The sequence below is a fragment of the Pristiophorus japonicus genome, unplaced genomic scaffold (genome assembly GCF_044704955.1).
Source record: "Pristiophorus japonicus isolate sPriJap1 unplaced genomic scaffold, sPriJap1.hap1 HAP1_SCAFFOLD_1090, whole genome shotgun sequence".
Taxonomy (NCBI): Eukaryota; Metazoa; Chordata; class Chondrichthyes; family Pristiophoridae; genus Pristiophorus; species Pristiophorus japonicus.
The window spans coordinates 60,748-75,156 of record NW_027250746.1 but is presented as its reverse complement, the minus strand read 5'-3'; the positions used below and the strand labels follow the sequence as shown (position 1 = coordinate 75,156).

Below are 14,409 nucleotides of genomic sequence, written 5' to 3'. Positions count from 1 at the left end.
TACTCACTGTTATAGAAGAGAAAAAAGAAAAACTACTCACCAATCACCAGCCAATCACTTACCCTCTTGGCTGTGACATCACCTTTCTGTTTCTTTCTACTTCTTTTTTGCCTTCCCCCTGTAGCTGCACAAGCCACGCCTCTCGCCGAACTCGGGCTGCTCCTGGTGTCGCTGGCCTTTTGTAGGCCTCTCCGATCCCCGGAACTCCCGCCTCTCGCCGAACTCGGGCTGCTCCTGGTGTCGCTGGCCTTTTGTAGGCCTCTCCGATCCCTGGAACTCCCGCCTCTCGCCGAACTCGGGCTGCTCCTGCTCTCGCTGGCCTTTTGTAGGCCTCTCCGATCCCTGGAACTCCCGCCTCTCGCCGAACTCGGGCTGCTCCTGCTCTCGCTGGCCTTTTGTAGGCCTCTCCGATCCCCGGAACTCCCGCCTCTCGCCGAACTCGGGCTGCTCCTGCTCTCGCTGGCCTTTTGTAGGCCTCTCCGATCCCCGGAACTCCCGCCTCTCGCCGAACTCGGGCTGCTCCTGCTCTCGCTGGCCTTTTGTAGGCCTCTCCGATCCCTGGAACTCCCGCCTCTCGCCGAACTTGGGCTGCTCCTTCTCTCGCTGGCCTTTTGTAGGTCTCTCTGATCCCCGGAACTCCCGCCTCTCGCCGAACTCGGGCTGCTCCTGCTCTCGCTGGCCTTTTGTAGGCCTCTCCGATCCCTGGAACTCCCGCCTCTCGCCGAACTCGGGCTGCTCCTGGTCTCGCTGGCCTTTTGTAGGCCTCTCCAATCCCGCCTCTCCACGTACCTCCTCGACAAGTAAGGGTCTATTTCCATTGAATAGGTCGATTATGAGGGAGCATTTTAAGGTGGTTGGTGGAAGGTTTAGAGGGGATTTAAGTGGGGGCTTCTTTACGCAGAGGGTTGTGGGGGTCTGGAACTCGCTGCCTGGAAGAGTGGTGGATGCAGAAACCCTCACCACTTTTAAGAGATGGTTGGATGGGCACTTAAAGTGCGGTAACCTGCAGGGTTACGGACCGAGAGCTGGAAAGTGGGATTAGACTGGATGACCATTTGTTGGACGGTGCAGATATAATGGTAAGTACTGCAGGGAATAGAATACGGCCAGGGTGATCTCCTGGATGGTTTCGATCGCCTGGAAGGGTTGGAGAGGAATTTTCCCAGTTTTTTCTCCCTAACTTGGCCTGGGTTTTTATCTGTTTTTTGCCTCTCCCAGGAGATCACATGGCTCCGGTTGAGGTGGAGTGTAGAATGTTTCAGTGTAAGGGGTGTCGCAGTTGTGTGAGGTGGACTGGTTGGGCTGGGTGCTCTTTACCTTTCCGCCATTGTTCATTGGTTTATCTGCAACCTTCAGGGCTGCTGACTGAGGGCCCTGCGGCTCTTTGTCGGCCGGAGCGGACACGATGGGCCGAAATGGCCTCCTTCTGCGCTGTAAATTTCTATGTTTCAATGAGATCACTTCTTATTCTTCGAAACTCAAGAGACTATCGGCCCAGTCTGCTCAATCTCTCCTCATAGGACAATCCCCCCATCCCAGGAATCAGTCTGGTGAATCTTCGTTGCACTCCCTCTATGGCAAGTGTATCCTTCCTTCGGTAAGTAGACCGGGGCTGGAAGGGCAAAATTTAGCCTCCCGATAAGGCCAGTTACCGCCGGAAAATGGCAGCCCTCAGCAGTATTGAACACCCCCGCTGCTTTTTCCAGCGGTCCCCACTTCTGCCAATCCCCAACCCCCGCCCCGGCAGGCAAAACTCACGTCGTCTGGATGCTGCATGGTGCCCCTGGCAGTTTTCTATCCTGTCCGTGCGCCGTGTGTAAAATGGCGGTGCGGCCGCCATTAAAGCAGAGGGAGCACTGCCGCGGTCGCCAGTATTTTTTTGGGTCTCGTGTCCGGCATGCGGACAATGTGGCCTGCCCAGCAGAGCTGATCGAGTGTAGTCAGTGCTTCGATGCTGGGGATGTTGGCCTGGTCGAGGACGCTAACGTTGGTGCGTCTGTCCTCCCAGGGGATTTGCAGGATCTTGCGGAGACATCGTTGGTGGTATTTCTCCAGTGACTTGAGGTGTCTACTGTACATGGTCCATGTCTCTGAGTCATACAGGAGGGCGGGTATCACTACAGCCCTGTAGACCATGAGCTTGGATGTAGATATAATTGCAGTAAGGCGTATTTACTCTTATACTCAAATCCTCTTGTAATAAAGGCCAGCATACCATTTGCTTTCTTAATCGGCAAGTTTTATTGTAAAAACAGATCAGAATAAAATTACAAAACTGAGGTCAGACGTTAAACCGGCTCTCCCCAAGGGGGGTCATAGGGGAAGGGTCAGAGCCTTCACTACAGGGCCATTCCCGTATCCCCCGCCGTCCTATGACCCCCGGCCCCCTCTCTCAATCTTCTGCTCGCCTTTCCCCGACCTCTGACCCTTCTTTGAAATTCGACCCCTGACCCCCAACATCGCCCCACCCCCCCCCCCCCCCCGCCGACCTCTCACCGAGTCTTCTGCGGCTTGGCCCTCCCCCGACCTCTGACCCCAGAGCCCTGCAGCGTTTTCTGCAGTTTCAGCTTGGCGCGACCTCCGACCCTGTGGGGCTTGCCCTTCTGCCCCGTCTGCGGCCTCTTCGGCCTCTTCCCGGGGGGTGGCGGCAGCACGGCGACCTTCGGCCCCTGACCCTCGGCGGTGGCGGCGGCGTGCGCCGTCTCTGGCTCCGCCCCCTGGGCAGCCGCCGGGGGCACGGAGTTGGCGAACTTCTTGAACTTGGCCACGAAGAAGCCGTCCATGTTGTGGGTGTGGGGGTAGAATCGTCGGGTCAGATGTAGCGAGGGATGGAATCGCCGCTCCTGGAACCTGCGGACAGAGAGAGAGAGACAGACAGACGCGGGGCCGTGAGACGGGGAAGGGTCAGCGGTCAGGGACAGAGCCACCGTTCAGTCAGGGTAAGGGGCCGCCCCACTGCACAAAGCCGGAAATCAGCACTCACCTCGTGAAACCTTCTTTGCCAAAGTCTAACCCAGTGGGAACCAGTTTGACGTTGCGCTTTTTCAAAGCATAATCCACCACCCACTCGTTCTCCTCAACCTGGGGAACAGAGAGGTGCAAATAATGGGAGAGGCAGCAATCACAGAATTCAGGGGGATGTTAAACCCAGGCCCCGTCTCCCTGTTCAGGGGGATGTTAAACCCAGGCCCCGTCTCCCTGTTCAGGGGGATGTTAAACCCAGGCCCCGTCTCCCTGTTCAGGGGGATGTTAAACCCAGGCCCCGTCTCCCTGTTCAGGGGGATGTTAAACCCAGGCCTCGTCTCCCTGTTCAGGGGGATGTTAAACCCAGGCCCCGTCTCCCTGTTCAGGGGGATGTTAAACCCAGGCCCCCTCTCCCTGTTCAGGGGGATGTTAAACCCAGGCCCCGTCTCCCTGTTCAGGGGGATGTTAAACCCAGGCCCCGTCTCCCTGTTCAGGGGGATGATAAACCCAGGCCCTGTCTCCCTGTTCAGGGGGATGTTAAACCCAGGCCCCGTCTCCCTGTTCAGGGCGATGTTAAACCCAGGCCCCGTCTCCCTGTTCAGGGTTAAACCCAGGCCCCGTCTCCCTGTTCAGGGGGATGTTAAACCCAGGCCCCGTCTCGCTGTTCAGGGGGATGTTAAACCCAGGCCCCCTCTCCCTGTTCAGGGTTAAACCCAGGCCCCGTCTCCCTGTTCAGGGGGATGTTAAACCCAGGCCCTGTCTCCCTGTACAGGGGGATGTTAAACCCAGGCCCCGTCTCCCTGTTCAGGGGGATGTTAAACCCAGGCCCCGTCTCCCTGTTCAGGGGGATGTTAAACCCAGGCCCCGTCTCCCTGTTCAGGGGGATGTTAAACCCAGGCCCCGTCTCCCTGTTCAGGGGGATGTTAAACCCAGGCCTCGTCTCCCTGTTCAGGGGGATGTTAAACCCAGGCCCCGTCTCCCTGTTCAGGGGGATGTTAAACCCAGGCCCCCTCTCCCTGTTCAGGGGGATGTTAAACCCAGGCCCCGTCTCCCTGTTCAGGGGGATGATAAACCCAGGCCCTGTCTCCCTGTTCAGGGGGATGTTAAACCCAGGCCCCGTCTCCCTGTTCAGGGCGATGTTAAACCCAGGCCCCGTCTCCCTGCTCATTCAGGTACAGAGGTGCAGAACTACACACAGACGCACGCACACCACCCCCCCACTGACCCAACAGGAGCCCAGTAAGCCCCGCGAGCCTGCCCGTGGGATCTTGCTGTGCTCGGGGGCTCTCACCGTGACGGAGCAGGTGCAGTAGACCAGGTAACCGCCGGTTTCGGAGGTGGCGTCGAGCGAGTCGATGGCAGAGATGAGCAGCTCCTTCTGGAGATGGGCACAGCGCTTGATATCGCGATCGTCCTGGGGAGAGAGCGAGAGGTGGTTCGTGAGGGGAAACGGTGGGGCGTGGGAGGGGGAACACAGCCTGACCAGGCCTGGCTCACCTTGCTGGTTTTCACCGCGGGGTCTTTGGCGATGACGCCGGTCCCACTGCACGGAGCGTCAAGAAGCACTCGATCAAATCCACCCATCACCTGAGGGCAAAGGACATCACCTGTCAATCAGGGCTAGACACACCCACATCATCTGTCAATCAGGGACAGACACGCCCACATCAATACATCACCTGTCAATCAGGGACAGACACACCCACATTACATCACTGTCAATCAGGGCTAGACACGCCCACATCAATAGATCGCAAGTCAATCAGGGACAGACACACCCACATTACATCACTGTCAATCAGGGCTAGACACGCCAACATCATTACATCGCATGTCAATCAGTGCTAGACACACCCACATCATTACATCGCCTGTCAATCATGGACAGACACACCCACATCATTACATCGCCTGTCAATCAGGGACAGACACGCCCACATCAATACATTACCTGTCAATCATGGACAGACACACCCACATTACATCACTGTCAATCAGGGCTAGACACGCCCACATCATTACATCGCATGTCAATCAGGGCTAGACACGCCCATATCATTACATAAGAACATAAGAAATAGGAGCAGGAGTCGGCCACACGGCCCCTCGAGCCTGCTCCGCCATTTAATACGATCGTGGCTGATCCGATCATGGACTCAGCTCCACTTCCCTGCCCGCCCACTTATTCCCTCATCGGTTAAGAAACTGTCTATTTCTGTCTTAAATATATTCAATGTCCCGGCTTCCACAGCTCTCTGAGGCAGTGAATTCCACAGATTTACAACCCTCTGAGAGAAGAAATTCCTCCTCATCTCAGTTTTAAATGGGCGGCCCCTTATTCTAAGACCATGCCCCCCTAGTTCTAGTCTCCCCCATCAGTGGGAACATCCTCTCTGCATCCACTTTGTCAATCCCCCTCATAATCTGATACCTTTCGATAAGATCACCTCTCATTCTTCTGAACTCCAATGAGTAGAGGCCCAACCTCCTCAACCTTTCCTCATAAGTCAACCCTCCCCCAGTCCAACACCCTTACCCCTCCCCCCCCCAGTCCCTCCCCCTTACCCCCCCCAGTCCCACACCCTTACCCCTCCCTCCCCACCCCCCCTCAGTCCCATTCCCTTACCCCCCCCCAGTCCCACTCCCTAACCCTCCCCCCCCCAGTCCCTCTCCCTTACCCCCCCAGTCCCACTCCCTTACCCCCCCCCAGTCCCACTCCCTTACCCCACCCCCCCCCAGTCCCACTCCCTTACCCCTCCACCCACCTTCAGAGGTGCTCTTGCAGTGAGCCGACACAGGCTCGACCGGCAGAAGGGCCATCTTCTGTGCTGCAACCGTGACCCCTGGGTTAGGGAGGGAGGTGAATCAGCCCGGGTTCCTGCTCCTGACCCCGGGGTTAGGGAGGGGGGTGAATCAGCCCGGATTCCTGCTCCTGATCCCTGTCCAGTGACCCCTGGGTTAGGGAGGGAGGTGAATCAGCCCGGGTTCCTGCTCCTGATCCCTGTCCAGTGACCCCTGGGTTAGGGAGGGGGGTGAATCAGCCCGGATTCCTGCTCCTGATCCCTGTCCAGTGACCCCTGGGTTAGGGAGGGGAGTGAATCAGCCCGGGTTCCTGCTCCTGATCTCTGTCCAGTGACCCCTGGGTTAGGGAGGGGGGTGAATCAGCCCGGATTCCTGCTCCTGGTCCCTGTCCAGTGACCCCTGGGTTCGGGAGGGGGGTGAATCAGCCCGGATTCCTGCTCCTGATCCCTGTCCAGTGACTCCTGGGTTAGGGAGGGGGATGAATCAGCCCGGGTTCCTGCTCCTGGTCCCTGTCCAGTGACCCCTGGGTTCGGGAGGTGTGTAGACTGCCGGACATGTGACAACACTGACCTTTGGAAACTCCCGCCCGTCACAGTTGGAGATGATGGTATTGGTGACTCCCAGTCGATGGAGGTTCCCCACGACACTCTTCAAGCGATCGCTGCTGGGATCATTGGCCACGATCACACCAGTGTTCTTCATCAGCTGAGCTACAGCGGGAGGGAACACATGGCGGAACGTAAAGTGGAGTCAGCAGAAAGACCTTAGTCAGTCAGTCACTCAGTCATAGGCGCTCCCTCGAAACGAGGATGACTTGCTTCCAGGCCAAAAAGTGACAAGTTCACCGGTGTTTCAATGAACGAGATCCTGAGGGGTGGAAGATGCGTGTGCGTGGATTGTTTTAACGTGGGGTGACCGTTGCACACCAGCCACCACACGGGCTCAACAGAGCTAGGCCTTGGTCCAGGGTCAAGGGTTAACCAGGACGACTGGAGACCTGGTCTGCTTCACGGACCCAGTGCGCTCACATATTGCAGTGTGGGCTGGCCTTGGGCCCCGAACTCACGCCTCCCCTGGGCCCCAATCACATCCCTCCACGTTCTCTCACCGCTCCTGCTGTACCTGCCCACGCTCCAATCATCGCCCTCCTGCACCAGCTCGTGCTGCTCACTGAAGTAGTGTACCTCCACAGTGCTCCCGGGGCCCCAACCTGCGGCCTCCCCCAGTCCCACTCCCATACCCCTCCCCCAGTCCCACACCATTACCCCTCCCCCAGTCCCACTCCCATACCCCTCCCCCAGTCCCACACCATTACCCCTCCCCCAGTCCCACTCCCATACCCCTCCCCCAGTCCCACACCCTCACTCAGTCCCACACCCTCACCCCTCCCCCCCTCACCCCTCCCCCAGTCCCACACCCTCACCCCTCCCCCAGTCCCACACCCTCACCCCTCCCCCAGTCCCACCCCCTCATCCCTCCCCCAGTCCCACCCCCTCACCCCTCCCCCAGTCCCACACCATTACCCCTCCCCGCCCCCCTAGTCCCACACCTTCACCCCTCGCCCAGTCCCACACCCTCACCCCTCCCCCCTCCCCCAGTCCCACACCCTCACCCCTCCCCCAGTCCCACACCATTACCCCTCCCCGCCCCCCCTAGTCCCACACCCTCACCCCTCCCCCCCTCGCCCAGTCCCACACCCTCACCCCTCCCCCAGTCCCACACCATTACCCCTCCCCACCCCCCTAGTCCCACACCTTCACCCTTACCCCAGTCCCACACCCTCACCCCTCCCCCCCTCACCCCTCCCCCAGTCCCACACCATTACCCCTCCCCGCCCCCCTAGTCCCACACCTTCACCCCTCCCCCAGTCCCACACCATTACCCCTCCTCGCCCCCTAGTCCCACACCTTCACCCCTCCCCCAGTCCCACACCATTACCCCTCCCCCCTCACCCCTCCCCCAGTCCCACACCCTTACCCCTCCCCCCCTCCCCCAGTCCCACACCATTACCCCTCCCCGCCCCCCTAGTCACACACCCTCACCCCTCCCCCTCCCCCAGTCCCACACCATTACCCCTCCCACCCACCCCCAGACCCTCACCCCTCCCACCCACCCCCAGACCCTCACCCCTCCCTCGTCCCACTCCCTTACCCCTCCCCCAGCCCTCACCCCTCCCCCAGTCCCACACCCTCACCCCTCCCCCCTCCCCCAGACCCTCACCCCTCCCTCGTCCCACTCCCTTACCCCTCCCCCAGTCCCTTACCCCTCCCCCAGTCCCACACCATTACCCCTCGCCCCCCACCCCCTGACCCCTCCCCCAGTCCCACCCCCTCACCCCTCCCCCAGTCCCACACCATTACCCCTCCCCACCCCCCTAGTCCCACACATTCACCCCTCGCCCAGTCCCACCCCCTCACCCCTCCCCCAGTCCCACACCATTACCCCTCCCTGCCCCCCTAGTCCCACCCCCTCACCCATCCCCCAGTCCCACACCATTACCCCTCCCCGCCCCCCTAGTCCCACCCCCTCACCTCTCCCCCAGTCCCACACCATTACCCCTCCCCGCCCCCCTAGTCCCACCCCCTCACCCCTCCCCGCCCCCCTAGTCCCACCCCCTCACCCCTCCCCCAGTCCCACACCATTACCTCTCCCCCCACCCCATTACCCCTCCCCCGTCCCACCCCCTCACCCCTCCCCCAGTCCCACACCCCTCCCCCAGTCCCACATCCCTCCCCCAGTCCCACCCCCTCACCCCTCCCCCCCACACCATCACCCCTCCCCCAGTCCCACCCCCTTACCCCCTCCCCCCCACACCTTCACCCCTCCACCAGTCCCACCCCCCACACAGTCCCACCCCCTCACCCAGTCCCACATCCTCACCCCTCCCCCAGACGCACACCATTACCCCTCCCCCAGTCCCACCCCCTCACCCAGTCCCACATCCTCACACCTCCACCAGTCCCACACCCTTACCCCTCCCCCCCAGTCCCACACCATTACCCCCCCCACCCGCCCCCCAGTCCTACACCATTACCCCCCCCACCCCCCCCAGTCCCACACCCTCACCCCTCCCCCAGTCCCACACTCTCACCTCCCCCAATCCCACACCCTCACCCCTCCCCCAGTCCCACACCATTACCCCACCCCCCAGTCCCACACCCTCACCCCTCCCCCCAGTCCCACACCCTCACCCCTCCCCCCAGTCCCACACCCTCACCCCTTCCCCAGTCCCACACCCTCACCCCTCCCCCAGTCCCACACCATCACCCCTCCCCCAGTCTTACACCATTACCCCATCCCCAGTCCCCCCTCCCCCAGTCCCACCCCCTCACCCCTCCCCCAGTCCCACCCCCTCACCCCTCCCCCAGTCCCACACCCTCATCCCTCCCCCAGTCCCACCCCCTCACCCCTCCCCCAGTCCCACCCCCTCACCCTCCCCCCCAGTCCCACCCCCTCACCCTCCCCCCCCACATCTTCACCCCTCCACCAGTCTCACCCCTCACCCAGTCCCACATCCTCACCCCTCCCCCAGTCCCACACCATTACCCCTCCCCCCCAATCCCACAACCTCACCCCTCCCCCCGTCCCACACCATTACCCCCCCCACCCCTCCCCCAGTCCCACACCATTACCCCCCCCAGTCCCACACCCTCACCCCTCCCCCAGTCTTACACCATTACCCCTCCCCCAGTCTCACACCCTCTCCCCTCCCCCAGTCCCACACCATTACCCCTCCCCCAGTCCCACCCCCTCCCCCAGTCCCACTCCCATACCCCTCCCCCAGTCCCACACCATTATCCCTCCCCCAGTCCCACTCCCATACCCCTCCCCCAGTCCCACACCATTACCCCTCCCCCAGTCCCACTCCCATACCCCTCCCCCAGTCCCACACCATTACCCCTCCCCGCCCCCCTAGTCCCACACCTTCACCCCTCGCCCAGTCCCACACCCTCACCCAGTCCCACACCCTCACCCCTCCCCCCTCCCCCAGTCCCACTCCCATACCCCTCCCCCAGTCCCACACCATTACCCCTCCCCGCCCCCCTAGTCCCACACCTTCACCCCTCGCCCAGTCCCACACCCTCACTCAGTCCCACACCCTCACCCCTCCCCCCCTCACCCCTCCCCCAGTCCCACACCCTCACCCCTCCCCCAGTCCCACACCCTCACCCCTCCCCCCCTCACCCCTCCCCCAGTCCCACCACCTCATCCCTCCCCCAGTCCCACTCCCATACTGCTCCCCCAGTCCCACACCCTCACCCCTCCCCCCCTCACCCCTCCCCCAGTCCCACACCCTCACCCCTCCCCCAGTCCCACCCCCTCATCCCTCCCCCAGTCCCACCCCCTCACCCCTCCCCCAGTCCCACACCATTACCCCTCCCCGCCCCCCTAGTCCCACACCCTCACCCCTCCCCCCCCTCGCCCAGTCCCACACCCTCACCCCTCCCCCAGTCCCACACCATTACCCCTCCCCACCCCCCTAGTCCCACACCTTCACCCTTACCCCAGTCCCACACCCTCACCCCTCCCCCCCTCACCCCTCCCCCAGTCCCACACCATTACCCCTCCCCGCCCCCCTAGTCCCACACCTTCACCCCTCCCCCAGTCCCACACCATTACCCCTCCTCGCCCCCTAGTCCCACACCTTCACCCCTCGCCCAGTCCCACACCATTACCCCTCCCCCCTCACCCCTCCCCCAGTCCCACACCCTTACCCCTCCCCCCCTCCCCCAGTCCCACACCATTACCCCTCCCCGCCCCCCTAGTCCCACACCCTCACCCCTCCTCCTCCCCCAGTCCCACACCATTACCCCTCCCACCCACCCCCAGACCCTCACCCCTCCCACCCACCCCCAGACCCTCACCCCTCCCTCGTCCCACTCCCTTACCCCTCCCCCAGCCCTCACCCCTCCCCCAGTCCCACACCCTCACCCCTCCCCCCTCCCCCAGACCCTCACCCCTCCCTCGTCCCACTCCCTTACCCCTCCCCCAGTCCCTTACCCCTCCCCCAGTCCCACACCATTACCCCTCGCCCCCCACCCCCTGTCCCACCCCCTCACCCCTCCCCCAGTCCCACCCCCTCACCCCTCCCCCAGTCCCACACCATTACCCCTCCCCACCCCCCTAGTCCCACACATTCACCCCTCGCCCAGTCCCACACCCTCACCCCTCCCCCAGTCCCACACCATTACCCCTCCCTGCCCCCCTAGTCCCACCCCCTCACCCCCCTAGTCCCACCCCCTCACCCCTCCCCGCCCCCCTAGTCCCACCCCCTCACCCCTCCCCCAGTCCCACACCATTACCTCTCCCCCCACCCCATTACCCCTCCCCCGTCCCACCCCCTCACCCCTCCCCCAGTCCCACACCCCTCCCCCAGTCCCACATCCCTCCCCCAGTCCCACCCCCTCACCCCTCCCCCCCACACCATCACCCCTCCCCCAGTCCCACCCCCTTACCCCCTCCCCCCCACACCTTCACCCCTCCACCAGTCCCACCCCCCACACAGTCCCACCCCCTCACCCAGTCCCACATCCTCACCCCTCCCCCAGACGCACACCATTACCCCTCCCCCAGTCCCACCCCCTCACCCAGTCCCACATCCTCACACCTCCACCAGTCCCACACCCTTACCCCTCCCCCCCAGTCCCACACCATTACCCCCCCCACCCGCCCCCCAGTCCTACACCATTACCCCCCCCACCCCCCCCAGTCCCACACCCTCACCCCTCCCCCAGTCCCACACTCTCACCTCCCCCAATCCCACACCCTCACCCCTCCCCCAGTCCCACACCATTACCCCACCCCCCAGTCCCACACCCTCACCCCTCCCCCCAGTCCCACACCCTCACCCCTCCCCCCAGTCCCACACCCTCACCCCTTCCCCAGTCCCACACCCTCACCCCTCCCCCAGTCCCACACCATCACCCCTCCCCCAGTCTTACACCATTACCCCATCCCCAGTCCCCCCTCCCCCAGTCCCACCCCCTCACCCCTCCCCCAGTCCCACCCCCTCACCCCTCCCCCAGTCCCACACCCTCATCCCTCCCCCAGTCCCACCCCCTCACCCCTCCCCCAGTCCCACCCCCTCACCCTCCCCCCCAGTCCCACCCCCTCACCCTCCCCCCCCACATCTTCACCCCTCCACCAGTCTCACCCCTCACCCAGTCCCACATCCTCACTCCTCCCCCAGTCCCACACCATTACCCCTCCCCCCCAATCCCACAACCTCACCCCTCCCCCCGTCCCACACCATTACCCCCCCACCCCTCCCCCAGTCCCACACCATTACCCCCCCCAGTCCCACACCCTCACCCCTCCCCCAGTCTTACACCATTACCCCTCCCCCAGTCTCACACCCTCTCCCCTCCCCCAGTCCCACACCATTACCCCTCCCCCAGTCCCACCCCCTCACCCAGTCCCACACCCTCATCCCTCCCCCAGTCCCACACCCTCATCCCTCCCCCAGTCCCACACCCTCACCCCTCCCCCCCCACATCTTCACCCCTCCACCAGTCTCACCCCTCCCCCAGTCCCACATCCTCACCCCTCCCCCAGTCCCACACCATTACCCCTCCCCCCAGTCCCACACCCTCACCCCTCCCCCCCGTCCCACACCATTACCCCTCCCCCAGTCCCACACCCCTCCCCTCCCCCAGTCCCACACCCCTCCCCCTCCCACACCCCTCCCCCAGTCCACCCCCTCACCCCTCCCCCAGTCCCACACCCCCACCCCTCCCCCAGTCCCACACTCTCACCCCTCCCCCTCCCACCGCCCCAGTCCCACACCCTCACCCCTCCCCCAGTCCCACCCCCTCACCCCTCCCCCAGTCCCACACCATTACACCCCCCAGTCCCACACCATTACCCCCCCCAGTCCCACACCCTCACCCCTCCCCCAGTCCCACAACCTCACCCCTCCCCAGTCCCACACCCTCACCCCTCCCCCAGTCTTACACCATTACCCCTCCCCCAGTCCCACACCCTCCCCCCATCCCCAGTCCCACACCCTCCCCCTCCCCCAGTCCCACACCCTCCCCCTCCCCCAGTCCCACACCCTCACCCCTCCCCCAGTCCCACACCCTCACCCAGTCCCACAACCCTCCCCCAGTCCCACACCCTCACCCCTCCCCCAGTCCCACAACCCTCCCCCAGTCCCACACCCCTCTCCCAGTCCTACACCTCTCCCCCAGTCCCACTCCCTTACCCCTCCCCCAGTCCCACTCCCTTAGCCCTCCCCCAGTCCCACACCCTCACCCCTCCCCCAGTCCCACAACCCTCCCCCAGTCCCACATCCCTCCCCCAGTCGCACTCCCTTACCCCTCCCCCAGTCCCACACCCTTAGCCCTCCCCCAGTCCCACACCCTCACCCCTCCCCCAGTCCCACACCCTTACCCCTCCCCCAGTCCCACACCCTTACCCCTCCCCCAGTCCCACACCCTTACCCCTCCCCCACCCTCCAACACCTTTAACCCTCCCCCCCCACCATCTCCTTACCCGTAGCCTCCATCCCCACCATCACACTGTCACTCCTCCCCCAGCGCCCACCCTCAGCCACCCAGTTCCGCACACTTACCCCTCCCTCTGTCACCGTTTTTGTAGCCCCTCATCCACATCCCAGCTCCCCTAGACCCCACTGAGACTGAGGTACTGAGGGGGAGCAGCACTGTCGGAGGAGCAGTACTGTGGGAGCGCCGCACTGTCGGAGGAGCAGTACTGTGGGAGCGCCGCACTGTCGGAGGGGCAGTACTGAGGGAGCGCCGCACTGTCGGAGGGGCAGTACTGAGGGAGAGCCGCACTGTCGGAGGGGCAGAACTGAGGGAGCGCCGCACTGTCGGAGGGGCAGTACTGAGGGAGTGTCTCACTGTCGGAGGGGCAGTACTGAGGGAGAGCCGCACTGTCGGAGGGGCAGTACTGAGGGAGCGCCGCACTGTCGGAGGGGCAGTACTGAGGGAGCGCCGCACTGTCGGAGGGGCAGTACTGAGGGAGCGCCGCACTGTCGGAGGGGCAGTACTGAGGGAGCGCCGCACTGTCGGAGGGGTAATACTGAGGGAGCGCCGCACAGTCGGAGGGGCAGCACTGAGGGAGCGCCGCACAGTCGGAGGGGCAGTATTGAGGGAGCGCCGCACTGTCGGAGGGTCAGTACTGAGGGAGCGCCGCACTGTCGGAGGGGCAGTACTGAGGGAGCGCCGCAATGTCGGAGGGGCAGTACTGAGGGAGCGCCGCACTGTCGGAGGGGCAGTACTGAGGGAGCGCCGCACTGTCGGAGGGGCAGTACTGAGGGAGCGCCGCACTGTCGGAGGGGCAGTACTGAGGGAGCGCCGCACTGTCGGAGGGGCAGTACTGAGGGAGCGCCGCACAGTCGGAGGGGCAGTACTGAGGGAGCGCCGCACAGTCGGAGGGGCAGTACTGAGGGAGCGCCGCACTGTCGGAGGGTCAGTACTGAGGGAGCGTCGCACTGTCGGAGGGGCAGTACTGAGGGAGCGCCGCACTGTCGGAGGGGCAGTTCTGAGGGAGTGCAGCACTGTCGGAGGGGCAGTACTGAGGGAGAGCCGCACTGTCGGAGGGGCAGTACTGAGGGAGTGCCGCAATGTCGGAGGGGCAGTACTGAGGGAGCGCCGCACTGTCGGAGGGGCAGTACTGAGG

The 14,409-nt window shown here is 63.7% G+C and overlaps 1 protein-coding gene across 1 annotated transcript in view; it reads right to left on the bottom strand.

The window, feature by feature from the left end:
• Positions 1-2,490: 2,490 nt before the first annotated feature.
• Positions 2,491-14,409, bottom strand: part of nop2 (NOP2 nucleolar protein homolog (yeast)) — a gene marked incomplete at its 5' end in the record, with an annotated part of 61,137 nt that continues 49,218 nt past the window's right edge. The window contains 5 exon segments of the mRNA XM_070870025.1: positions 2,491-2,850; positions 2,984-3,081; positions 4,256-4,378; positions 4,462-4,551; positions 6,337-6,476. Coding sequence (XP_070726126.1) covers positions 2,493-2,850; positions 2,984-3,081; positions 4,256-4,378; positions 4,462-4,551; positions 6,337-6,476 — 809 coding nt within the window.